Below are 25,577 nucleotides of genomic sequence, written 5' to 3'. Positions count from 1 at the left end.
AATATTGTATGCAGAAATTGAAAATTTTACGGATTAAGTTATGTACTTCCAGGTTTAGTTGTCTCAGTAGTTTTTTGGTTCTTAAATCCAATCCGGGGCATAAACTTTTCGTTTGTTCGTTTTCGTTTTGTTACGTTTATTCGTTTATATTCTCTGTATATTCGTCTCTTGTTGTGAATAATTTCGAGTATGTAGTTGATGAGTGTATATATACAGGGTGATTTATAACATACGGAGCAGATTAAAAAGGTAGGTACTAGGGGCCAAACTGAAGATATTTTCTTAATACTGTTTGACTACAACGTAATAATTACAAAGATATAGAACGTTAAAGGTAAATTAATGGTCGAGCATTTCTTACGATATACGGTATTACACTACGTTTAAATTCAAACTGCGAATATTTCGGGGTTACTTAAACAATGCATAATTAGCATCAATAATAAAATCTTTGTAATATGGCAGTTACTGCTATTTAAAAATTTGTTAAAATGCTCTAAAACTGGTGTTTGTTTGTTGAGAACAGCTGATCCATGTTTTCATTGCTGCCAATCCAGTTGATTTGGTTACCTAGCAGCGGACATGTCATTTAACAGCTTCTTCAAAAATGACGATGGCGTTGACAAGTATTTTAATTGTTGTTTACTGAATATCAGCGGTTCTCAAAAACTGACGTTAACTTATTTAAAAAATTAACACGCGGTATCTATGTAACTATTAAGTTTTTAACAAAACATTATTAGCAAAAGCTCTTCAGTTTGACCCCAAGTACCTACCCTTTTAGTCTGCTCCGTATGTTATAAATCACCCTGTATATATGGAGAGTATCTTGTTTTCGGTGAGTGGCTTATTATTGATTGCGTAAGGGAGTTGTGAAAATCTTGTATGAAGATTTAAGTAGTTGAAGTATGTTGGTTCTGGTTAGGTTATATTTTGACTTTTCGGTCTGGGTTGGTGAGGTTTGATTTGTGCAGATTTTGAATGTTATCGCCAAGTGATCGGAGCATAGATCACCTGTAAGACTTATGTCTTTTACAATTTCCGTAACATTTTCAGTGTGGATTATTATATCCGGGGTTGTGTCGTTGTTTGCCGGCATCAGGAATGTAGGGACTGTATGTCTTTTTTTGAAATAAGAGTTGTTTAAGAACAATTGTTTGCGTTTAGATGGGTTAAGGTTAAAATCGCCTATTATTATAACGTATTTGTATGGTGCTGTTTTAGAGAAAATGTTCTTTTCAAGAGGCTGGTGTGGGTGGATGTACACAAGAAAGATGTGGATCTGTTCTTTATCGAAAAGGATGATAAAGAGGAGACATTCATTGAGAGGTGGCGGGTTTGCTTTACCTAGAGGTATTGTTGGCTTTAGCAATATGAGGGATCCGCCTCTTGTCTTATTGGTTATGTAATCTTGTTTTTGAATTGTTTGCCAGTCTCTGTATTTAATATGTTGTTTTGCCTTTCTTTTAGTTTCTACAAATAGCATCATGTCTATGTCATTTTTTTGTATATAGTTGTAAATTAGGTATTTCTTATTGTTAAAGGTGGTAATATTTGCATATATGACTTTTATAAATTCCTTGGGAGAAATTAACAACTACTCGTTAATTTCTTCTCCATTCGTCTCAGTTTCTGATAGTTGCTATATGTACCCAGGTTCTCTTGGTTCTGTCTCTACTATTTCCATCGTATTTTGAATATCGCTGATTGATTCGGCTGTGTGGACGGCATTTCAAGTAGTGTCTTCCATCTCTGGAGATGTTAAGATGATGTTGCTCTATTGTCCGTGAGAGGGAATTGTTGTTGGTAGTGTGTCATTATTTAGGCTATCCAGCATTACTATATAAGCACAGTTGCCAGATATATTGACAAACGTCTGCGAAACGAGCTCTTAATTTTTCTATTAGTTCATTTCTGTTCTGATTTTCTGGTTTATTCAATTATGTAGTCATGGATTGACATCCGTTTATGAATTCTTGAACTTTTGACTACTTTTTCATTGATTTCCTCAGTTTTTTTGTTAGAGGATTTTATTTTAATTGTGGGCAGCCCTTCGATGGGTTTAAGAGTGCGCTTTTTGCCTGGTGTCCTATTTCTCCGCAAGCTAAGCATGATACAGGGAGGTCTGTAGTGCAGTTGGTAGTTTTGTGGTTTTCTTTGCATTTACCGCACGGGATGGGCGCTAGTGGTGGTACGTTGCTTTCGATTGTTTTGTAATGTTTGTGTTGTTTCTTGTACAAGTTTTTGGAAGGTGTGGACTTCACCTGTTATGACTCTTATTTTTCTCGTTGGATTGTTGGGTTGGCGCGTGATATTATTCGTTTACAATATCTATAAAAGATAAGTTTGTCATTGAAGAAGTTACTAATATCTTCATCTAGAATATCAAGTATCTAGTATCATTAATGTACTTTTTGTTGTTGGTCTTGGTTTACTTTCTATAAAATCGTCGATAATTTGTTTTTCTTTTAATATGTTTAGTAATTTATATGCTGTGATTTTGTTTTCTTTTGATTTAATTAGAAAACCTTGTTTGGTTTCGCTAATTATATCATTATGGACTATATTATTTATAAATTGAATTTCGCTCCAGTGGAAAGAGAACTGGCTTCTTAAAGTTATTAATTTTGGAGCAATTTCAAAAATCGTAGTGAATTCTTTGTTTAGTTGTTTCATTTTGTCATTAAATGAGTAAGTAATATGTTTTTTTGTATTTTCATTTACTTTTTGTGTTATTTGTTGAATTATTATCTGGTTTTATAAAATCCAGTTTTTGTGGTTTTCTGAATAACTCGCTTTGCCTTTGCAGATTTTTCGTTGGTGTTGTTTTCAGATCAGGTCTTTTAGTTTGTATTGATGTAGCGGAGGACTCTCTGGAGGTGTTTTTAATAAAACACGTTCGTATTGCCTCAAATCTGAATTTGAACTCGTTTTGTTATAAGTTTTTTAACATGAATATGTTTAAATCAACCTTCTGACTACGAATTAAAAGAAATGAAGTATGTTCTCATTTCCACGGATTACATCAAATCATCTTCAAAAATTACTAGATTTGCTGTTTCAGCATCTCGAATAATGTTTTACAAGGTTTATCTTTTTTAACATAATTAAATGAATGAAGTGATAAAAGTAAGATAACCAAGACGAAGTTTTCAATGTATACGTTACCGAGTTAAAACTTTAATTTACGAAATCTCATTAACTTTTTACCACCTACTAAGTTTGTTTAATAGTTTAAGATTATTGAATTTACGTGTAATTTTAAAAATAACAAACTAAAATCTTTCTTTGTGTAAGTAAAAATGATTACACTTTTTTATTCAGTTTTAAAAAATCATAAATCAGTTAAGCCAATAGATGTTTGATTTGTATTTGCGGTGATTTAGCCTTAGGGGTTGCAATAACAGTTCGATTACGTTAGAACCCATAAACGTGAAACAAGAGCGGACAATTCCGAGTTGTATTTACAGGTCAGCGGTCGATTTAGCACAATTTACCAGCTCCGGGGGGAGACAAAATATGAACTTCATTAACACACACGATACCGTATCGTGTGTCCAATCAAATCATCAATCTATACATAATTCCAATTTTAATTTGTGTTTAAACACAATTTACTAACGAGAAAAACGAGGAAGAAAGATATTTCCTTGTAAAGATCAGGTGTTAATTTTTTAAAACAATCCTCTTTATCCATCTTAACTAAGGTGTGTGTTTACGGATTAAATTCTGTTTCTCGGATTAATTCCTAGGATGTTTTGTTTGTCTTTAAACTAATTGTAAGAGTAAATGAGAAGGGAGATTGTTTGTCTTGAGTGCTTTGAAAATAAATACTTTAAATCTCAGAAAACATTTCATCCATCGCGAAATAAAATTAATCTCAGGATTTAACGTACGTCAAGATGTAAGCAACTATTATTAGAAACGAAAACTTTACGAAACCAATTAACTGATGCAGTTTATATTATTGATTTTGGTCACGTAATCTCATAACTTCCTGACCCAGGTGTAGCAATCCGAAATAACAGCTAATTATTACCAAGACGTGCCAAGAATCATGTTTATCTTGCGTATGATATTTTTAAACAAACTGTGTGGATGGTGTCATTTCAAAAATTTTTAAGCTTTTATGGCTTTATTGTATGGCACAGAAGAAAGAAAAGAAAACTGAAATACATAGACTAGATAAAAAAAATAGAGGATGAGTAAATAAATAAATATTTATTTAATATAATAAATCCTGATATTTAAATTCTAAATATCAAGAAAACTACTAAAGTTAAATATATGACTTATATTGATGAGCAATTCAACCAGCACACAATATACAGGATGTTCCATTTAATAAACCTATGAAAAAGCCATTTAAAAAGCATCAAAAGTAACTAAGCTTTATGAACACGCTGTATAGCGTATCTAATATCTTTGGATACTATCATTTATCTACTGGCTTTGACAATTATCTGACATAGTTTCAAGGCAAAATTGAAAAAAATTTTGTTTTGACATCGTTTTTAAAAAGATCCTGTAATGGACACAATTTGGAAAAACAATTGAATATCTCAGAAACTATGAATGCTATGAGTTAGTAACATATACGGTTGTATAAACAAATTTAATACTATTCATAATATGATAAAATTTATAGGGTGTTCCATTTAACAAAATCTACATACTCTCTGTTACGCCTAAATGGAACACCCTGTATAAGTAAAAATAATTTTAGGTAATAGAAAATGGTGAGTCAAACAACTTTTATATAAAACATTTTTTTCTTTCTCAAACGGTTTAGCAACTATCGTCCGTCGGACTACTAATAACTCACCCTGTATATAAAATTAATTTTTGATTTTGGAAATTTCAAATTTGGTATAACCTAACCTCATATGTTCCTTTATAACCTCAAAAAGTTTCATTTCTTGAACTCTTCCCGTTTTGGAGAAAATAATATTTTTCTTTAACCTCGATCACAATTGATTTCAAAGTACAATTTTAAAAAATATATATAAACTTAATTTTTGATTTCGGAAACTTCAAATTTGGCATAACCTAACCTAAAACGTTCTTTTATAACCTCAAAAAGTTTCATTGTTTAAACCCTTCCCGTTTTGGAGAAAACAATTTTTTTCTTTAACCTCGATTTCAATTGATTTCAAATAAAATCAATGATTTTATAAAATATATATAAAATTAATTTTTGACTTTGGAAACTTCAAATTTTGTGTAACCTAACCTCAAACGTTCCTTTATAACCTCAAAAACTTTCATTTCTTAAACCCTTCCCGTTTTGGAGAAAATAATATTTTTCGTTAACCTCAATTTCAATAGATTTCAAAATCAGCGATTTTACAAAATATATATAAAATTAATTTTTGGCTTTGGAAACATCAAATTTGGTATAACCTAACCTCAAACGATCCTTTATAACCTCAAAAAGTTTCATTTCTTGAACCCTTCCCGTTTTGGAGAAAACAATTTTTTTCTTTAACCTCGATTTCAATTGATTTCAAATGAAATCAACGATTTTAAAATATATATATAAAATTAATTTTTGACTTTGGAAACTTCAAATTTGGTATAACCTAACCTCAAACGTTCCTTTATAACCTCAAAAGGTTTCATTTCTTAAACCCTTCCCGTTTTGGAGAAAATAATATTTTTCTTTACCCTCAATTTCAATTGATTTCAAAATCAGCGATTTTAAAAAATATATATAAAATTAATTTTTGACTTTGGAAACTTCAAATTTGGTATAACCTAACCTCAAACGTTCCTTTATAACCTCAAAAAGTTTCATTGCTTAAATCCTTCCCGTTTTGGAGAAAATAATATCTTTCTTTAACCTCGATTTCAAATAAAATCAACATTTTAAAAAATATATATAAAATTAATTTTTGGCTTTGGAAACTTCAAATTTGGTATAACCTAACCTCAAACGTTCCTTTATAACCTCAAAAAGTTTTATTTCTTAAACTCTTCCCGTTTTGGAGAAAATAATATTTTTCTTTAACCTCGATTTCAATTGATTTCAAAGTAAATCAACGATTTTAAAAAATATATATATAAAATTAATTTTTGACTTTGGAAACTTCAAATTTGGTATAACCTAACCTCAAACGCTCCGTTATAACCTCAAAAAGTTTCATTTCTTAAACCCTTCCCGTTTTGGAGAAAATAATATTTTTCTTTAACCTCAATTTCAATTGATTTCAAAATCAGCGATTTTAAAAAATATATATAAAATGAATTTTTGACTTTGGAAACTTCAAATTTGGTATAACCTAACCTCAAACGTTCCATTATAACCTCAAAAAATTTCATTTCGTAAATCTCTACCTTATTGGAGAAAATGATTTTTTCTTTAACCTCGATTTCAATTGATTTCAAAGTAAATCAACGATTTTAAAAAATATATATATAAAATTAATTTTTGACTTTGGAAACACCAAATTTGGTATAACCTAACCTCAAACGTTCCTTTATAACCGCAAAAAGTTTCATTTCTTAAACCCTTCCCTATTTGGCGAAAACAATTTTTTTTTTAACCTCGATTTCAACTGATTTCAAATAAAATCAACGATTTTATAAAATATATATAAAATTAATTTTTGACTTTGGAAACTTCAAATTTGGTATAACCTAACCTCAAACGTTCCTTTATAACCTCAAAAAGTTTCATTTCTTAAACCCTTCCTATTTTGGAGAAAACAATTTTTTTCTTTAACCTCAATTTCAATTGATTTTAAATGAAATCAACGATTTAAATCTTAAGTCACGAGTAGACTAAAATAGTTTTTATGCTAATTTTCTGTTCTAATAGTCTATAAAGTGTCCAAAAAATAGTCTAAAAAATACAAATCAATAAATTACTTCAACTACGGCTTTTATGAACGTTACTAAACGTGTGTTTATAAAAACTGCGTGTGTTGTAAATTAAAAAAAATACATCCACAGGGAATCATCGCGTTTGGGGGCTTTTATATTAAAAACCTATGGACATCATGAACAGTGACGTGATGAAACACACTTAATTAGCCCCGATATTAAAATACATCCGCTCTATGTGCACGTATTTTTCCGTTGTAACACAAAAAGGGGTTAATATTAATGGGGTAAATTCACCGCGCCAAAGATGAATTTCTCGTACTTTCGGGTTCGCCTTAGAATAGAAAAGAGCTGCTATTCAAGGTTTACCAAAACAAAAGGAACAAGGTTACTCCAAACCTCTCTCAGTTCTCATTTATTTTAACCTTGTAAAATTTACTTTGAACCTTAATTAATACTACAGCAAAATTATAATCTTTAACAAATTGAACCTTTGACTTTTATGATAAAATTAATCCATCATTTCGAAACGATTTTCATTGAAAATCAAATTGTAAATCAGGGAACTATTCGCTTTGTACAAAACATGCTATATTGGAAAATTACGAAAGTTTCATTCAGGGGTTTCAAACAAGAAGTTAAAATTGGATGTTAATCGGAAAAACGGGGTTGATATTAATCATCCAATAGGTTTGTAGTCGATAACACTCGACACTTTCCGCCCGATTGATTTTAACACGATTACTGGTCGTTTGAACACTTGGAATTCTAATGTGAACCCAAAATTACACAATATTTATCTTCGGATTGAAATTAAATTTATTTTTAGTACTAAATTCTCTGAAAATCAAACTGTTAATTGGTATTTATCAACAGGAAACTACCTACATTGTTCAAAACATGCTTTATCGGCAAATTAGAAAAGTTAAAAACGCACAGATTTCAAACAGAAAGTTTAAATTGGCCGAAATCGAAGCTAATATTAATCGTCCGTAGCTTTAATCTAGCTTCAATATCAACAACGAACCCTGCAATATTTCACGCTTTGTGTGCAATTTGGATTTCGTAAAGTGACCTTCCACGCAATTTAAATATTTATAAGCCGACGTGAACGTCAAAAGACTCAAAAATGTTTATCTATATAGAAAAATATACTCTCTTGAAAAATGTTATCGTTCATAGAGAATATCGGAGCGATACTTCGTGATTTTTTTATTTATATATAAATGACATTTTCTTTCAGATTTTTCGTTCAACACTTCGTACTTTGTTTTGTTCTTGAAAAATAATGCGTATATCAATTCGTTGAAATTATACCGAAAGTATAAGAAAAAACATTTGTTGTTTTTGTTTATTTAATTCGAATGGGATGATTGAAAATATACATATACTTTGTATGCTTTTATAAGTTTTCCTAAAAATTTTTTTGTATCTACACGGATATTCGTATTTTTTTTTATATAAAGGAGCTTCCATAAATAAACCGCCTACGTTTTCGATTTACAAAAATCGTGGGTGTTTTCTTATTTTTCGTTGTTTGTTAAATATTAACGATTTCAATATGAAATATTCATACAATTTGATATAATTAATCATTATATAACTCGTGTTAATTATTGCGACATTTAAATAATCTACAAATAAAGCGTGATGTACAAATATTAATTTCGTGGTGAACACGAATTTTGAGGTGAACCAAAACAGTTACAATTGAGAGGCCATCGCAATCAACATCAACGAACAATCAACATACACGGAATAAGTGTAATGTTTGTAAATCAATTGGAACGCGAATACAAACATTTACACATTCAGTTTGCGATTGTTTAGATAATAATGTTTAAATCTAATTGAATTTCTTTATTACATAAAAAACGTGGATAAAATCTAAAAATGGAAATTAAAAAATAAACTTGGTACAATGAAGGTAGTTGGATTTAGTTCAATAAAACTGTTCCGGTTTTTTGTAGAATACTCTAATCCAGATTAAACCCAAACCATGAGTTAAATTGTTAATCTGTTTATCTCTTTCATCATTTATACGTTGCTTTTTTATTGCTAGGACTGCACGTAGAGTTTACCGTAAAAAAACAATGAGATAAAATTTGGTGCGTTCAAAATGATATAACTTTAATGTTAATACAGCAAAACCTCGATATAACGGATTAAAACAGGGAAGGAAGTGTCCGTTGTAGCCAAAAGTCTGTTTTTAATTCATCTTCAGACGCACGGCTAAACTCGAAACTACTTCTAAGTCTAGTGTTAGTTCTAGTTTGAATTGTTATGCAGTGCTAGACCAAGAACTAGAATCGTTCGGATTTTATTGCACTAAGACCTAGAACTAGAAACATTCAAAGAGAAATATAAAATTCTCTTTTAAAGATATTAGATATTCGCTTATTCAAAGCATGTACCCCATCATATTCATAAGATACTTGCTGGTTTAAATTGTTACACAGCAGCGCAAGTTATAAAAAAATCAGATTAAGTCTTCTATATCATAAAAAGATTTTTGCATAATTTTTGTTTTTGCACCAAAAATAAAGTAGATTACAAATTCTGATTTTGCAAGAAGTTCGGATGTATTTAATTACCAGCCTAATTATCAGTCTAATTATAGGCATTCTAACGCAGAAAAGTATGTTGTGAGGAAGGTCTAATTGATTGTTTCAAAACCAATTTTCATGCAGAGATGTGGGATGTAATTGGCGTTTGGAATCCTGCGTAAATAGAAATGGTCCAAGAATTGAGGACTTCTGCAAGATAGTAGAATCGAGATATTGTGCTAATCGAGTTTGCGTATCAATATTGTATGGGAAATACAATGAAATGTATTCGTTAGATCGATAAAAATCATCTTGCAATACTGTAAAATCTCAAACTTAAGATTATATCATTTAAATCATAATTGCTCATATCTCCAATATTACTCTTTTCAAAAATAAGGAATTAAGAGACTGTTTAAGCTAGATTCGGCGTTGGCAATAATTTCTTCGACCAGAATAATCCTGGAGGTTAGGGCATAATTAAAACCTTTGCTTAATACGGCTTTTTCGGCATAGAAAAGATTATGGACGATTTTCTGGATGTGGAGAGAGATGGATCCTGGATGCAAGCCCTCGAATTTCTTTTCGAATTTTCTGGTTTCTAGAGTTTTGTTGATTTCGCTACGCCAAAGCGTTAGGACTTCTAAACGGGTTCAGATGATGGTGTGCAACTCTTGGCTCAGGAATAGATGAAGTTTGTAGAGCCTGTTGTAGAGTGTTTTTAAGGTTCTTCTTCGATTGGCGAATTTTCCCTCTGAGAAGGGAGTTGCTTGTTCGTCTGAGGATGGCGTGAGTTTGTCGGGATTTGGAGTAGAGAGCTATTTTTTTAGCCCAGAAAAATGTTTCTAGTCTAGGCCTAATGTTAGTTCTAGTAACAGTGCAAGTGTAAAACTAACACTAACACTATACCTGGAACTAGATTCATTTGGGTTTAGCCGTCCTTAGAGACGTGCGGCTAAACCCAAATGATTCTAGTCCTAGGTATAGTGTTAATTCTACATAGTAACAGTGAAATAGCTAGTGTAAAATTAAAACTAACACTAGACTTAGAACTAGAAACATTCGGGTTTAGCTGTGCGTCTTCAGATATTTATACCATAGAGGGTACAATCTACATGACAGGAGCAAGTACAGAGCTCGAAGGCCCGTTCGTGACGTCAGCGCTGAATAACAATTAAAATTAGATTTAGAGTTAGTTCTAGTTTTAGTAATACAACAATCTAACGCTGGACAAAAACTAAAACTAGAACTAAAATTAGAACTAACACTAGACCTATAACTAGAAAGTTTCGTGTTTAATATATAAAGTTGGTTTTAATGAAATAGAACCTTTTAAAAAATTTAATTTATTTTCCTTACAATGTAAAATGCAAAAGATAAAATAAGAAATATCAACCGTATTCAGAAAAGTTTAATTTATAAAATGTTATTTTCCATGGTATAGCAACACACATAGAAATACAAGTAATATTTATTATATGTATATGTATTTGTCTCTTTTATCGTTCATACGTTAGCCCTTATTAAGAAAAAAACCAATGTAACTTTGTTTTCTATTAAAACGTTTTTAATAAACTAATTAAATTTCATAATATAAAAAGTAGTTATGTTATCAGCAAGAATCTGTCATCATATCATAATTATGATCTGTTGAAAGCAGTTGGAAATCAATACATATTTTTCTATGTATTCTTTAAAATGTATAAGATAACAACTACACCACACGTTATTTAATATAAAAAACCCCGAAGTTTAAAAAGCAATTGGTTGGTAACAGAAGGATAAGAAATCAATGCATTAAAGACTACGTTCCTTTCAAAGATTATTCTAGTCCTGAGAAACATGAATTTTAGTAAAAACGCAATATGTCGATCAATTATACTTGCTTGAACCTAAGGGCTTTGTGATGTTAAATTCTCATTTGAGTATAAATGAGAATAGATGAGAGAATTAATTAAATAAGGAGGAATCTTATGATAAGTAAAAGTTGTTGCAGTATATTCGTACGCTTGCAACGACAAGATTCTCATCTCTGTTCCCACAACGTGAGTACTCCTTCATGTATGCTAGTTTCCAGTACCATTTTTTTCCATCACAATCAAATCCAGTAATTTATTTACCTCCACTTCATATTATGCATCGTATGGTTTGGAATCTGTTATTCCAGTTTTATTGTATATCTTCAATTTTGCTCAAAAATAAAATTAAGAGGCAATCTTTTGAAGAATTTGAAAAAATATAATATTCAAATTGCTATGCAGATTGATATGGAGGATCTGGCATTTAGATATAGTCAACTAAAACAGTAAATTTCACTCAGAAATAATGAAATAGACTATCACATCTCAAGATTAACTCATATATATATATATATATATATACCGTGACAATAACTTACAGCCTACCTTCATCAGACAAAGAGTTGCACACAATCATCTGGACCCGTTTAGAAATCCTAACGCTTTAGCGTGGCGAAACCAACAAAGCTCTAAAAACCAGAAAACTCCAAAAGAAATTCGAGGGCTTCCCATCTCTCCACATCCAGAAAATTATAATTAGTTTTAATATACAACCCGAACATGGTTCAATTACTTATTTTTGAAAAGAGTAATGTTGTTGTCATATATAAATGATATAACCAATTGTTATATGTGGCTGATGCTGTTTTGTTCTACAGCGGGTCTATGGACTCTGTCTTTTTTGATGCTCAGTGTGATCTAGACAGTGTTTGCTCTTGGGTGGATGAAAATAATATTCAATTAAACAGCGGTAAATGTACATATATGATCTTTAACAAAAAGGCCACTACGAAAAGTCATGAAGTTATAATCTCTGGTATTAGGTTGAGTGAAGTTACAAATAGAACCTATACCATATAAAATTAATACAAAAGAAGTGAAATGTATTATGTAATATTTCAATAATGAAACAAGATTTTCTATTATGCCTATGTCCACTATTTCTTAAATTATCTTTGCGCTTTTAGAGGTCACGCTCGTTAAAAAAGGCCTTGATAAGCTACAAGTAACACAAAATAAGTTTCTAAAGATTCTCTTTTGTAAACCACAAATACTACATCATTGTATAATGAGTTAAAAGTGCTTAATATACATGAGATGATTAAGCTTGATAACGTGAAGCTAATATATAAAATCAAAAATAATCTAATAGAAACTGGCATTTACTTTAACCTCAACTGCGATATGCATTACAACCAAAATATTCACATCTTGCCCCTTGCAAGAACCATTGGGTGAAGAAGTGTTACAGCAGCAGCGGAGGAGTGGTTTAATGATTTACCACAACGGGTGAAGAATCAGAATGGTCTGGACTCCTTTGCGGGAGAAGCAAGGACTTATTACCTTAATGTTAGGTTAAACTGATTTTGAAATGTTTTTTCTTGTTGTATATGTATGTATGGATGTAACTACTTCTTGCGTTGTTGTTATATTTTAGTGTTTATATACCTGTTATAGACTCTTATCTCTTTTTGGAAATGAACAATAAATTAAAAAAAAAAATTAGGTCTTTCTCACAACATTACTTTTAATTTCTTCAGTTTCTATTGACAGATGAGGTGTCATGCTTCTATCTGTAATGCACAAGAGTGCATACCATTCGAGTTATGGAATTTGAAATAGTGCCTATAATTTCTTGCAAAATCAGTATATGTAATCTACTTTGTTTTTGGTGCAAAAACTAAAATTATGCAAAAATCTTTTTATGATAAAGATGAAAAAAATCAGATTAAGTCTTCTATCTTAATCTGATTTTTTTTATAACTTGCGTTACTACGTAACAATTTAAACCAACAAATATCTTATGATTATGATGGGGTTCATACTTTGAATAAGCGATTTTGATCAAGACTTTACTTCTACTGAAATCAGTAAAAGAGAATTTTATATTTCTCTTTACTCATTTTTATATGTTTTATCCCTTAGAGTTTCGAGTTAGTAAACACCAAAACTTTCCAAAAAATATTTACTTATTTTAGAAAGTTAAAAAAGTTATAATAAAACGGAACAAAACATCTCCAGTGTCCACTAAAGTGGCAATATTACTAAAAGCAAAATGGAAAGGAACATATCTAAATATTATTCCCAGTGCAGTGTCCATTACAAAGATTTCCTGATTTCTTTTTATCAGCTTTAAAATAAATATACTGACATTTTCTATTTAAAGCAACCTTTAATAAATTTATTAAAAAAAGATCTACATAAAGAAATAAAATATTAATCCATTACTAAATGAATTAATATTTGTTAGTAACAACTTTTATGTAAACTAAGTTTACCCATTATATTCATTTTAGAAGGGACAGCAAATGGGTTTGCTTACCTTACATGTATTTACACTTTAATATATGGAGGAGAAATGTGGTGGTTGTATATTAATTTAAATCATCGTGAGAAAACGGAAATTATTAAAGATTTTACATAAAAAAAATAATTTTTAATAAAATTACTTACATTTATGAAGAATTAATCCGCCAAGAATAAAAATTCCTCACTAAATCTTCCAAATAAAAATTTCTTCTCCGCACAAACTCTTATTTGTATTTAATAGTTGAAACTTTAAAACTCCCTCCGCCAAGGGTCAGAGTGGTAGTGGTTGCAGATAAGCAGGCGTCGCGTTTATACACGCGTCGCGACGCCCTTATACACATATCGGAACCGTCGTCGTTGAGGATCCAGGTGGGAGGATCCCACGGCAACCCCACATTGCTCCACCCCTATTATCCCACACATCATTATCAATTCAATTCTTCTACGATATCACATAATCATTTTCCATAACATTATTTATTAGCTAGGGTCTCGTCGCGTTTCGAACTTGCATCTTTATTCCAAGATACCGGATACCGTTGGATGTCGTTTTAATTAAAAACCTCACCCGGTAATTAGACGTATAAACAACGCAAGGGCGAAATTAAATTATAATTGGCTCTAGAAGGGAAGATCTTAAGTTCTAGTAATGTATCATCTGGGTTTCTTGTACTATATGGTTAGTTGAGATTTATTTTGATTTAGAGGGGGTGGACAGGTTTTTGAATAAATGTGTTTACTTGACACTACTTTAGTTAATTTGTTAATAGAAATTTATCGAAAAAAAATTAATTCAACGCACGCTAATTCTAAAAATGTTAAAAAACCACGTAAACAATTCGTAGTAAAATATTATTAGGTGTATATTTAAAGGTTTGATTTGTGTTTCTCTTGGAAAAGAGTCAATATCTTGACTTAAACCAGTTTTGGAATTGTATCACTAGATACACGTACTTCCTGTTGTGCCAAAACAATGAATGATCCAATTAAAAAATCCAATAATTAAGTTTAACAGAAGCTTTAAAAATTAATTTAAATTATTTTAAAATCTCATATCCGGGAAATATTGTTATCAAAATAAACAGAAAACAGGGCGCTGGCAACAAAAATCCTCTAAAAGCATTTTCACTAAAATAGCAATTTTGCAAATAATATATATATAGAAGAATTTAGGTCTATAACAATAACATGGCTAAAACTAAAACGTATAAATCACCACAATAATAGCAATTATCATTAATCTTCGACTCGACAAGGATGTCCAATCATAATACTTGAAGAATCAGTTTTAAATTTATGAAAAAAAGGCAGTTGCATGCCCTGCAGCATTCCATTATGGCTTTCGAATACAAGACCTAGATGAAGTGTTACATACTTACAGAGAACGATGAGAAAGGTAAGACCAAAACCAAGACGCTACCAATAAGTCCATTTCTCATTATACATTTCAACATCTTGCCAAAATTGGCACGAATTGCTGAGTACTCGATTAAATCTTGATCACTACCTTCAAAGAAGCGTCCGTGGATTCTATTGAGCGATTTCTACTCTTGTTTAAGTCTGCTACTGTTGGTTCGAATAATATTTCTCTAGATATGCTTAGGCTGTGTGGTCCTCGTATTTTAAATGTTCTTTGTCAGATTCTTTTCAAAGATGGTCTGGTGACTCCTCTTCCTAAAACTAAACCAATTAAAGAGTTTAAAGATTTGAGGCCTTTTTAGATACTTATACTACCTGACAAACAATTTGGTTTCAGAAGTTAATGAGTTAATTAGTGCTTCTTCCAACAGCATACATAAATTTAAAATCTCCAATATAAATATCGCACCCTATAACAAAAATAATAATTCTATGTAGTACCCATACAATGTAATTTCTTTTCGAATAATGTAAGAGTCAGTACTCCATACAGCAGTAGCTTTATACTAGGTAAAAAATCGCGTTTTATCGTCGCAATAACTCGACAACAAGAAGGAAGACCGTAATTGACGACACTACGAAGGTTTTCTTACCTACACGCAGTCCGCAGTAAATAAGGATTAGATCAAGAAGGGGTGCTTGTATTGTACGAGATGGCAGAGATTGAGGGTGAGTACGTATTTTTTTTATTAAGTTTTATTATGTTTCTGTCGTAACTGTAATAACTAAAACGAGGGTCAAATACTTGCTACACTTTATTTTATTTGTTTTTGTGATTCTGTTTCCTGCTCAAATCATTTCAAAATTTTTACGTTAAAAAACATCTGTCGGGGGTTGTAAATCAAGATTTCAGCGGCACTCTTGTGTTTAATTAAAAACGCTCTATCTTAGATCGAATGGATACGGTTAAGTGTTGAAGGGGAGTTGCTTTTTCCTTCTTCCGATGGAAGTAAAACTTCAAGTAATATTTCACTTAAAACTTAAAAGGCTTTCTCAACCTTTTTAGATTTTAGTTACCTTCATACTGTTTATGCTCAACTTTAGTTGATGTTTTTTAATAAAAACTCAAATTAAAAAAAAAAATAACATTCAGAATTCTCTATAACATTTTTTTACTTCGCTTTCTGTTTAGACGAAAAGTTATTAGAAGTATCGGAAAAAGCGGAACCTTATCCTATTCTTTTAAGGTTACGCTTTGCGGTTAACAAGACCGTAATCTAAACTGAAATTGCAACGTACTTTTCTTTCTCAAAAAGTGCTTACAAAAGAGGTGGGTAATTTAAAACGGCTCCAAATCGTTTATATTCTAAAAAAAAAAAAACATCTGTTGAACGTATCGTTAAGTTTTCTTTCCTTCATGTAGTTTTATTTCTTGTTCTTTTTTGCTTTTCCTTTTGAATTCTCGTTTCGTTACATAAAAGTAATACTATTTTCTACTCTACAACGAAAAACGACTTCAACATTTATTTCTTTGACATTGATCGAGTCTACTTAACTTTCTCAATCTGATTAAATGTTATTACACAAAATTTGTTTCTTTTTTCTTTGGGATACATTCAATTTTCCTTTTATTTGTCTATGTCAAAAAATTTAATAATAAAAAAACAAGGTATCTACCATTCTTCATGGCCTGCAATGGTTTAAAATCTATTTTAAATTCAAGAGTTCCTTTCCACTTCTTTTTTATTTCTGAGGATTTACTACTCTGAGGTGGAAATCATAAAATTTGATTAATTTCCGGTTGAGTTACAATTAAGCCATGATGATTAATACCAACCGCTGATTACAACAAAAATCTTACAATGTCTTACACAAGGCTCTGAGCCGCGATTGACTGAGGTTCATGACTTAAATAGTGCACGTAAATAAATCACCACTTATTTATAGTTTTAGGAGTGCTAGGATAGTAGGAAATAATCTTAAGTTAATGTACTAATTACTATTCGTTAAATGCCGCATTCCTTCATCAAACCCCATAATAATTTCTATTTTGGCTAAGTTCCATAACATCCTTTCTGTTGATATTTTTGATGTGATGCACATCTCTCTAGCCATTCTGCTCATCCTCTGGTGATAGCGAGTGTTCTTGGCAAATTTTGGCTGATTTTTTCTAATCTAATCATGTTTGTTCATATAACATTAAAACACACAATACTCCAATCTATTAAATCAGGTATTTTGTTATTCATTCCATTACACCTGAAATAAAAAGATAACATATGAACCTAACTGGTAGAGTACTTACTGTATTTGAATGCGAATTACATCTTGCAAATTACATTCATTGTGTTGCAGGTGGGGTTCTTAGGAAGCTTGTAATCCATATTTGAGTTATTAATTATTGGTTGATCCTTTTCTTCCTCCATAGTGAAGTTAAACATCGGATATTGATAGTTTAAATAATTTAATAAACTCTCAAGTCGTTATTTCCGGTTTTTCCAGATGACAAAGGTGTTATCAACAAATTGTAGCCATAACATTTCTTTCTAAAAACTGGTTTTTAAAGCCGCATATTTGAACAGCTCCATTTACAAGCTAATATTAGTCCTAAATCTCACCTTTCCAGCAAGTTCTCGGTCGTACCTCGCTAATCCCTCAGGTAAGGGTTTCCGTTTACTTCATGTATTGGCTTAATTAATTGTTAGGTATTAGTTTGAACTTGTTTCTAAAGTGAGTTGCAATTATACAATTCGAAACGTCTAGCAGTGTTTTAATATGTGCATTATCTAAAAGTTTCTAGTTTTAATTTTATTTCAAGGTAAAAGTTCAAAAAGAAGTTCTTAAATTGCGCTTAACCTGTCTGAAAATTATAAATAAATGCATTATTATTATTATAATATTGAGATCCAATTTGCTATTAATTTTATGTATTTTTAAAGATATAAACTTCTTACAGGAAGGGTTAGTGGGAAAAGTCAACTGAAAAGATATAAAAAGAGATCATTAAATGATTTTACATAATTAAAAAAGTGTTGATAAAACCCAGTTCAAAAAATAATACTTTATTCTTAGGTAATCAAAACATAACAACGCTTCTTCAAACGTACAACTTAAACAAAATTAATAATCAACCTAAAAATTTAAAACTTTTTAGTTAACTGAAATAAAGTTTATTCTTCTCCTTTGGTGTTGTCCTTCACCTGCAAAACATTTTCTCCATCTTTTGCGTCAATAGTTTCATGTTTTATTATAACATTTTCATCATTTATTTCAACATGGTCATCTTTTATTTCAACCTCATCATTTTTAAGTTTATCAATATCGTTTTTAATTTCAATGTTATCTTCCTTTTCAACCTTAACACCTTCAATTTCAACAGATTCACTTTTTATTTGAATCATTTCGTTTTTAATTTCGACCATTTCATTTTTAATTTCAATTTTATCTTGCTTTTCAACCTTAATATCATCATCAATTTCAACAGATTCATTTTTTATTTGGATCATTTCATTTTTAATTTCAATTGGTTTATCTTTAACTTGATTAATTTCATCTTCACTATTAATCATTTCATCTTTAATTTCAACCATTTCATTTTTAATTTCTTTTCTTTGTTCATTTTCTGTCTCATTAACATTATTAAACATATTAAATCTTGTAATACAAGCATTAATCAGATCTTTATTTCCCGATTTTTCGGCTAAAACAACAGCAAATTTCAATGAATCAATGTCAGATCGTTTAAATAAAACTTTCGCCGCTTCTTCGTATTGTCCAAGAACAATAAAACTGAAAGAGAAAGATTAGAAATAAATTTAATAATTTTTTAATTATACCATTGTGTTGAAACTTCGTAAGCTCCACTAATTACACCATATGTAGCCCATTTCTTCAATATTTCTTCGATGATTGGGTCATTTTTCGAGAGGCGACATTTCGCTATAGCTAAAGCTTCTCGATACAATGTGGCTGTGCATAAAACTTCAATTGCTTCTTCTACTTTGTGGCACATTAATAAATAAGAAGCGGTTTCTATTGGATCTGATTTAGCATCTTCTACTAACTTTTTTGCGTAAGCCTCGCAAGCTTGTTTCCATAAACTAAAAACACAACATTAATAAAGATCTAAAAATACTTCAAACTTACTCAATTGAAACCATAGGGGCTAAATTTATTAGCCATGGTGTAACGTTTCCTCCTGATATAGCTTTTGTTAAACTTTCTGTTATATCACCTTTCCATAAATCTATATGTTGACTCTGTTGATATTTTTTCTTATCTTTATGATTTTTACATTCTTCATTTAAAATATGCAACATATTATCTTTATCATCAAACAATTTCAAAACATCAAAATCGTTTCTTAAACTCTCTTTCTCTTCAATATTCACAACTGCATTTGGATTTAATTTTTTAAACAATCTCACGCAATCATTCATCGCCTTCTCAGGTGTATTTTGTGCTTTTGAAGCTAAATTTAGCATAACACCTCTTTGGACTTTTATATCTTTATCATCGTCATTTTGATCTTTAGTTAGTCTCTTTTTATCCATGCGGAACGATAAATAAGTTTCTAATGATTTTTTAATTTCTAAAATTTAAATAAATTAAAAATTAATATCGGAAAATCATGTAAATAACCTTCGTCAGTTTTCGGTTTTTGTTCATTAACATTCCATATCCTAATAAAATTATCTCTCCCACCAGATATAATAAAATTCTCATCAAGTGGGCTCCAAAGAACAGTAAAAATCGCTTCTGCAAGATGTTCAATACACGTTGCTAATACCAATTTATTTTTAACATCCCAAACCTGCAATTTATTCAGTAGGAAAAATTTAATTAATTAAAAAGAAATTACGTGAATGACTCCATCGTCTCCACCGGAAACGAGTCTTCCTCCAACATAGGGACTCCAAGCGATACATCTTACAGGTTTGGTATGCCGGTTTAAAACAATTTTTTGTATATCTTTGTTTTTATCACCCTCTCCTTGGTCAGATTTTATATCAAAAACAACAACAGAAGTGGAACTTGAGGAAATCGCCAGCCAAGAAGACATTGGAGACATTCCTTCATCTTCAGCAGTTGCCAAAGGATGCCAACTAATCCCATAAATGCTTTTATAATCGCTGTATATTGTTGTTAAATGCGTTAAAGAGGTGTTATAAATCAAAATTGAACCGGTTTTTGTGCCACATGATAAAATGGTAAAATCGGATTTCCAAGTGAGACATTGAATCTGTTCTTTTGTTGAGGAATCAACAAGTTTTGGATCTAAACATATTAAAGTAACATATTGAGATTGAGAGAGTTGTAAAAATAAGAAAAAATAATTATATTTAACCTTCGTTTTCTTTTGATGTGTTATAAACAACTAATTTTCCTTCACCTACAGCGTAGAGTCCTAAATTATTAATATTGGAGTCGATTGGACCCCATTCCATATCATAAACTGCGTTACGAAAATATTGACATAATAAATTAGTTTTTTTTGAGCAAGTATTTATTGTTCCAACCTAAAAGAATATTAAGAATATTATGAAGACAAAAGATGGTATTAAAATAATAATATTACCCTTCCTTCTGCTGTTCCATAAGCCAAAATATTTTCTTCTGTTGGATGCCAAGCTAAAGCAAGAACTCTGCCTTGGATTTTTTGCCATAAATTAGCCATTGTAACACATTGCTTATGGGGTCTGCTAAGATCCCAAATTCTAGCTGTGTTATCACCAATTCCAATTGCCAATCTGCACGCGACAAATAAATATAATATATAATATTATAGTAAAACTTCGATATAACGGATTAATACGAGAAATGGAATGTGCTATCTGGCTTTCTATTTACATCAAGGACGGTGGAATCATCCCGTAAGCAAGTGCACAGCTCGTAGGCCCGATCGCGACGTCACGCAACTACTATTTCACGCTTTGAATTAGTAAATGCTTAATTTATTTTATTCGTGTTTTGTAATGTTGTTAGTTTGAGACTTAATCCTTTTAATACGACTTTTGGCTAATGCACTAAATTTTGTGTAATTGATGTAATGTTATTTATTTGGCTTCAAAATGTATGTATGCAAAATTTAATTTTTTATATTTTAGTATTTAGAAAAAAGTGCCTGGGATACACATGTTCCTGCAGTAGTGCCTATTTGGGATATATTTGTCCCTGCAGTAATGAAATAAAAGGGCACTTAGAAAAGAAATTTATTAGTCTAATTTATTAAGTGTGGTGAGGTTTAAAATAGTCGATATACAGGCAACAAACTTCAAGGGGTGATTCTTTAGTGAATTTTAAGGGTACTTTGATATATGAACCATCCAAAAACGGCGGAAAATTTTGGTTTAATTTTTTTTTCTCAAAAACCATAAACGCTAGGAAAATTAAATTTAGGGACATTTTGACCCTATTTGTACTTTCAACCTACCCTCCTAAACTACTAAATGTAACCACCCGCAGTCCAATTATGCCTAGATTTTTTTATGAAGATGATAAATACATTGGAAATTATTATTACAAAATCAATGAACAGAACTTTTTTGTGGCTGACTTCTTCATAAACAATATGTGCATTATGAACAGAAGTCATGAAGAGCCTAAAAAAAACTTTCTTCCACCATTTCGTGCTTCTTCGGTCCAAAATCATATAATGAAATCATTTGATCCATGGTCGACGCCTTCCATATATTTGTTATCAAAAATTATTGCTTCTGGAAAATCAATTTCATTGGCACTTTCATTTTTCGATTAGTTTTTCCGACTGTAGGATAGCAATTACTCAAAACCAACACGTCTTTAGTGTCTTTCCATCTGAGTACTATATCTAGTTACTTTTCCAATGCCAACCTAAATCTAGTAACTTTTTGTCCCCCCAGATTTAAGTTGGTCACTTTCCCTATACTTATAACATTGGAGCGTGACGTCACTCCTGGTCCAGAACCGGCATTAATACACTACTTAAGCCTTCAGTGCAACCAGCCATTTCATATTGTTCCCTTTTTGTTGGGTTTCCTGAAAACTTAAGAGTGTTTCTTCTAGTAGATATGAACGTCGCTACAGCAGGAAATTGGAGTGTATCTAACAGATTGGTGGAAGTAAAAAAGCAGTCAAAGGTTAACACTACATTTTGATATTTAATAGTTTCGGCCAATTTTAGTACAACCCTTTCGCCTAGAGTACCTTGAGTACCTTCATTCGCTTCGATTTCTCGTCCACTATATACATTTGTATCATAGACATATCCTGTTACAGCGTCACATCGAGTCCATAACTTTATCCCTCGTTTAGCAGGATTCAAGAAAAATACCGTTTGTTTTTAGAAAGGTGTACTTCAAGCAGAATAAAACCTCTTCAATATAGTAAATTTTAGATGTATCCGCCAGTTTTTCTGGAATATTGAAATAAAGTTTCGACATGAGAAGCATAAACCGATCCCTGGATATGGTTTCTGTTATTGCTAGATTCTGAAATGATTTATTTCAGTACATACGCATTGATGGCATATGGTTATAAGACATAATCAGCACACATCCCAGAATTATGTTGATTTCTCCTAGTGAAGTTTTTTTAATCGCTTTTTTCTTTGCTTCTTGCAGTATTTCGAGACTTAGATTTGTGTAGTGAAATATTTGCATTATTAGACTTTTGAAAATAATTTATAAAAAACAGTTGAGCATCGTTGAACCTCTATTTAGATCAACTTTTATTATAGGTCTAACTTCTTGAGGAATTTTCCATTTTGGGGAGAAATTGTCGATATTCCTTTTTCAAGTAAATTTTAAGTAGGACCGGGATTCGCGGTTGGTTGTAAAATGACAGGAACAGCATCATCGTCACTTTTGTTGCTACCATTGCTTTCATTTTCTTGCTCGTGTTGATCTTTGGGCTCTGATTTTTCGCCAGTTGTTGGACTTTCAAACTCATTGGAACAAATGTAGTGGTCATCCATGCTATCATCACTGTCATGTTAGGGATCAGCCTCTATATCTGACAAATTTTCCAAATCTCAGCTAATTCTTTATCTATATCTCTCTGTGGGGCCAAATATATCCCAAGCAAAAATACTGCAGGGATTTATTAGTCCCAACTCACTTTTTTCTTACAAAATTTGGCAAATTTGGCCATATACTATTATAAAAAATTAATATATAACTTACCTTTAGGCAATGTTTATAGAAACTGAGAGAAATTTATATAAATATTATCACTACACATAAATAATAATAAAAATAATAGCAATAGGAGCACACAAACACCCAACTGGTCTGCAAAAATTTGCTGATAGGAGCCAAACGTGTTCAGAATCTAAACTAAATGTGACTCACACATAAAGTAAAGCCAGAAGTACTAACAATATTTTTCAAACATTCTTTGGGATGTATAATATATCCCAGCAGTATTGAAAGGGTTTATATGAAAGAAAAAATCTTAAATGGTTAAGGTTCATAATATAAAAGAAATATCTTGATAAAGTTTAGCCTATAACAGACAACTCCTCCCTGTATTAGTCCATTACATTGAGGTTAATATTAATATTAAAGTAATCTATTACCTTGAAGGATCTAAAAGAGAACTTTTTAAACTATAAATATGCCCTCCAAGAGTCGGTAAAGAAGCAACGATCGTTCGATCAGCTTGAAGACTTGTATTTAATAAATATCTTTCTTGCCCAATAGTCCAAGCGAACAAACATTGTGATTTATTTTCATTTTTCCACTCTGGTATTAAAATAATTGGAGCTGCGATCACAAATAAATTACTGCTATGGTCGTGATGCACAAGTTTTTTTTCAGGTCCTCTATTAGTTTGTTTTAATAAATTCCACTGTAAAAGTTCCGCTGTTATTGATGAGGACAATAAAATCTCTGGGGTAATCCAACATAGAGAAACCCAAGATTTTGCAGCATTTCTCCAATTTTTTGCCTTACTAACTCTTCCAGATAATTCCATTTGTTTACGACCATCAGTTCCTGCCCTCCAAATACAAATTGAACCATCCCTTGCAGAAGAAGCTAAAAGATAGTCTTTTGATAGAGCTGTTTGAGATTCAATTTTAATATTCGTATCCAAAGATGAATTGACTTGAATAGAGTTTACTTCTATTTCAATTTGTTTATTATCCTCATCAATTTCTTTTTTCAAATCACCAATTTCGCAAATTGCATCTCCTTCTTTCTCAATTGTGTCAGATTCATCCATTTCAGTCTTAACTTCAATACATTCAGTTTTAATTTCAATTTCTTTCTTGATTTCACCATTTTCTTCAGTTTCAGTCTCTAATATTGCTTGAATATCATTAGTAGTTTCAACATTATCTGTACTCAAATCTTGATGTGCTTCCTCTTCAACTTTTCGTTCAATTTTCACAGAAGCAGTTTTGATAACCTTTTTAGGAAAAATGTTAAATGGTGTTGGACACCAAGATAAAGACACAATGCTTTTATCATGTCCCCTAAGTTTGTAAATAACCCGCCCAGTTTCTAATAATAAATAAATAATTCTTATCAAGTAATTAAATTGTTATTAAAAAACTTACTTCTTAAGTCAGCAATAACAACTAAACCACAACTTAAACCAAACGCCATCATCCAACTAAGATGGGGACAAGCTGTTAATGTAGTTATACGTGATTTAAACCCAAAAATGTTTTTAAACGTGATTGTTTCGCCTGATTTGAATCTCCAAAGTGAAATAAAACCATTTTCGGAAATACTGACAATTTTATCAATTCCCAAAAATACAGAGCCTATTAATTTATCTTCTTGGGTCTAATTGTAAACATAAAAAGTTATTAATTTAAGAAATTGTATCATTACATTAACTTACAGTATGAGTTGAATTAGTAGATTGTAACAAATATGTTTCAGCATTCCATAAATGAATGATTTTATCTTCACTTGCTGATACAACCAATTTATTTCCTAACCCCCAGTTTGAGTTAACATCAACAGATAATACTCTAAAATATATTATAAATCGTATTTACAACAAATTTGCATATAGAAAAATTAAAAACCTTGCGTAATGAGCCCTTGGAAACGTTTTAACATCAGCAGCTTTATCTTGCTCCGTAGGATTAATTATGATTATCTCGTTTTGGGCCCCATATACTAACGTACCATCCACGGCACACGTGAGTACCTTTGATTCATACCAATTCGGGGATGGTGGAATTACCAAGTTATTCATTTTTGTGACTCAAATCCTGGTAATAACGATAATTTAAATTTAAGGTTATAAATTTGAGGTTATAATAAATAAAATTTGTAATTCCAATGAATTCTAATAAAACTAATCGGTATGTTACCTTTTGAGGTGTAATGATGAAATTTCGATGAAAATTAACGTGCTTTTGAAAAGTTTTTTACAAAAACTCAGTTAAATGCGTTTAAAACGAGTTTTTTGAAGTTAACATATATATATATATATGGCACATGCGCATTAGATATGTGTTCTTGAAAAAGGAAATCTATAGAAAAGTACATTTCAATATTTAAATTTATTAAGTATTATT

The 25,577-nt window shown here is 30.9% G+C and overlaps 2 protein-coding genes across 3 annotated transcripts in view; both read right to left on the bottom strand.

The window, feature by feature from the left end:
• LOC111423744 (FMRFamide propeptide) overlaps positions 1–17,884 on the bottom strand; it is a 28,053-nt gene extending 10,169 nt beyond the window's left edge. Inside the window, exons 1-4 of one of the 2 annotated variants that reach the window (XM_023057057.2) lie at positions 17,677–17,884; positions 17,364–17,611; positions 15,434–17,317; positions 15,079–15,379 (exon numbers count right to left, since the gene is read on the bottom strand). The gene's annotated coding sequence lies outside the window, so the exon portion shown is untranslated. Of the gene's footprint in view, positions 1–13,843; positions 14,847–15,078; positions 15,380–15,433; positions 17,318–17,363; positions 17,612–17,676 lie in introns of those variants that run through there. The other variant, XM_023057056.2, reaches the window with a different exon arrangement.
• A 220-nt stretch (positions 17,885–18,104) lies between these two features.
• On the bottom strand, positions 18,105–25,512 carry LOC111423717 (gem-associated protein 5). Its single transcript, XM_023057022.2, has 12 exons — positions 25,371–25,512; positions 25,080–25,268; positions 24,890–25,022; positions 24,600–24,831; positions 23,616–24,543; positions 20,637–20,808; positions 20,406–20,577; positions 19,920–20,335; positions 19,700–19,871; positions 19,205–19,649; positions 18,895–19,158; positions 18,105–18,847 (listed from the first exon to the last, which is right to left on the bottom strand). The coding sequence occupies exons 2-12, from the start codon at positions 25,250–25,252 to the stop codon at positions 18,229–18,231; spliced, it is 3,726 nt and encodes a 1,241-aa protein (XP_022912790.2). The 5' UTR covers positions 25,253–25,268; positions 25,371–25,512; the 3' UTR covers positions 18,105–18,228.
• Between the last annotated feature and the right edge of the window lie 65 nt (positions 25,513–25,577).

The sequence above is a fragment of the Onthophagus taurus genome, chromosome 11, assembly GCF_036711975.1.
Source record: "Onthophagus taurus isolate NC chromosome 11, IU_Otau_3.0, whole genome shotgun sequence".
NCBI lineage: Eukaryota > Metazoa > Arthropoda > Insecta > Coleoptera > Scarabaeidae > Onthophagus > Onthophagus taurus.
The sequence above is the reverse complement of the archived record's forward strand: the minus strand, read 5'-3'. Positions and strand labels throughout refer to the sequence as shown.

What these genes read in the sequence shown, in the direction of transcription:
- LOC111423717 (XM_023057022.2), bottom strand. Translation starts at nt 25,252, where the DNA reads ATGAATAACTTGGTAATTCCACCATCCCCGAATTGGTATGAATCAAAG. An exon ending in CACATCAAAAGAAAACGAAG is followed by an intron (nt 20,336 to 20,405) that starts GTTAAATATAAT and finishes TAATATGTTTAG; the next exon opens with ATCCAAAACTTGTTGATTCC. An exon ending in GAGACGATGGAGTCATTCAC is followed by an intron (nt 19,872 to 19,919) that starts GTAATTTCTTTT and finishes AATAAATTGCAG; the next exon opens with GTTTGGGATGTTAAAAATAA.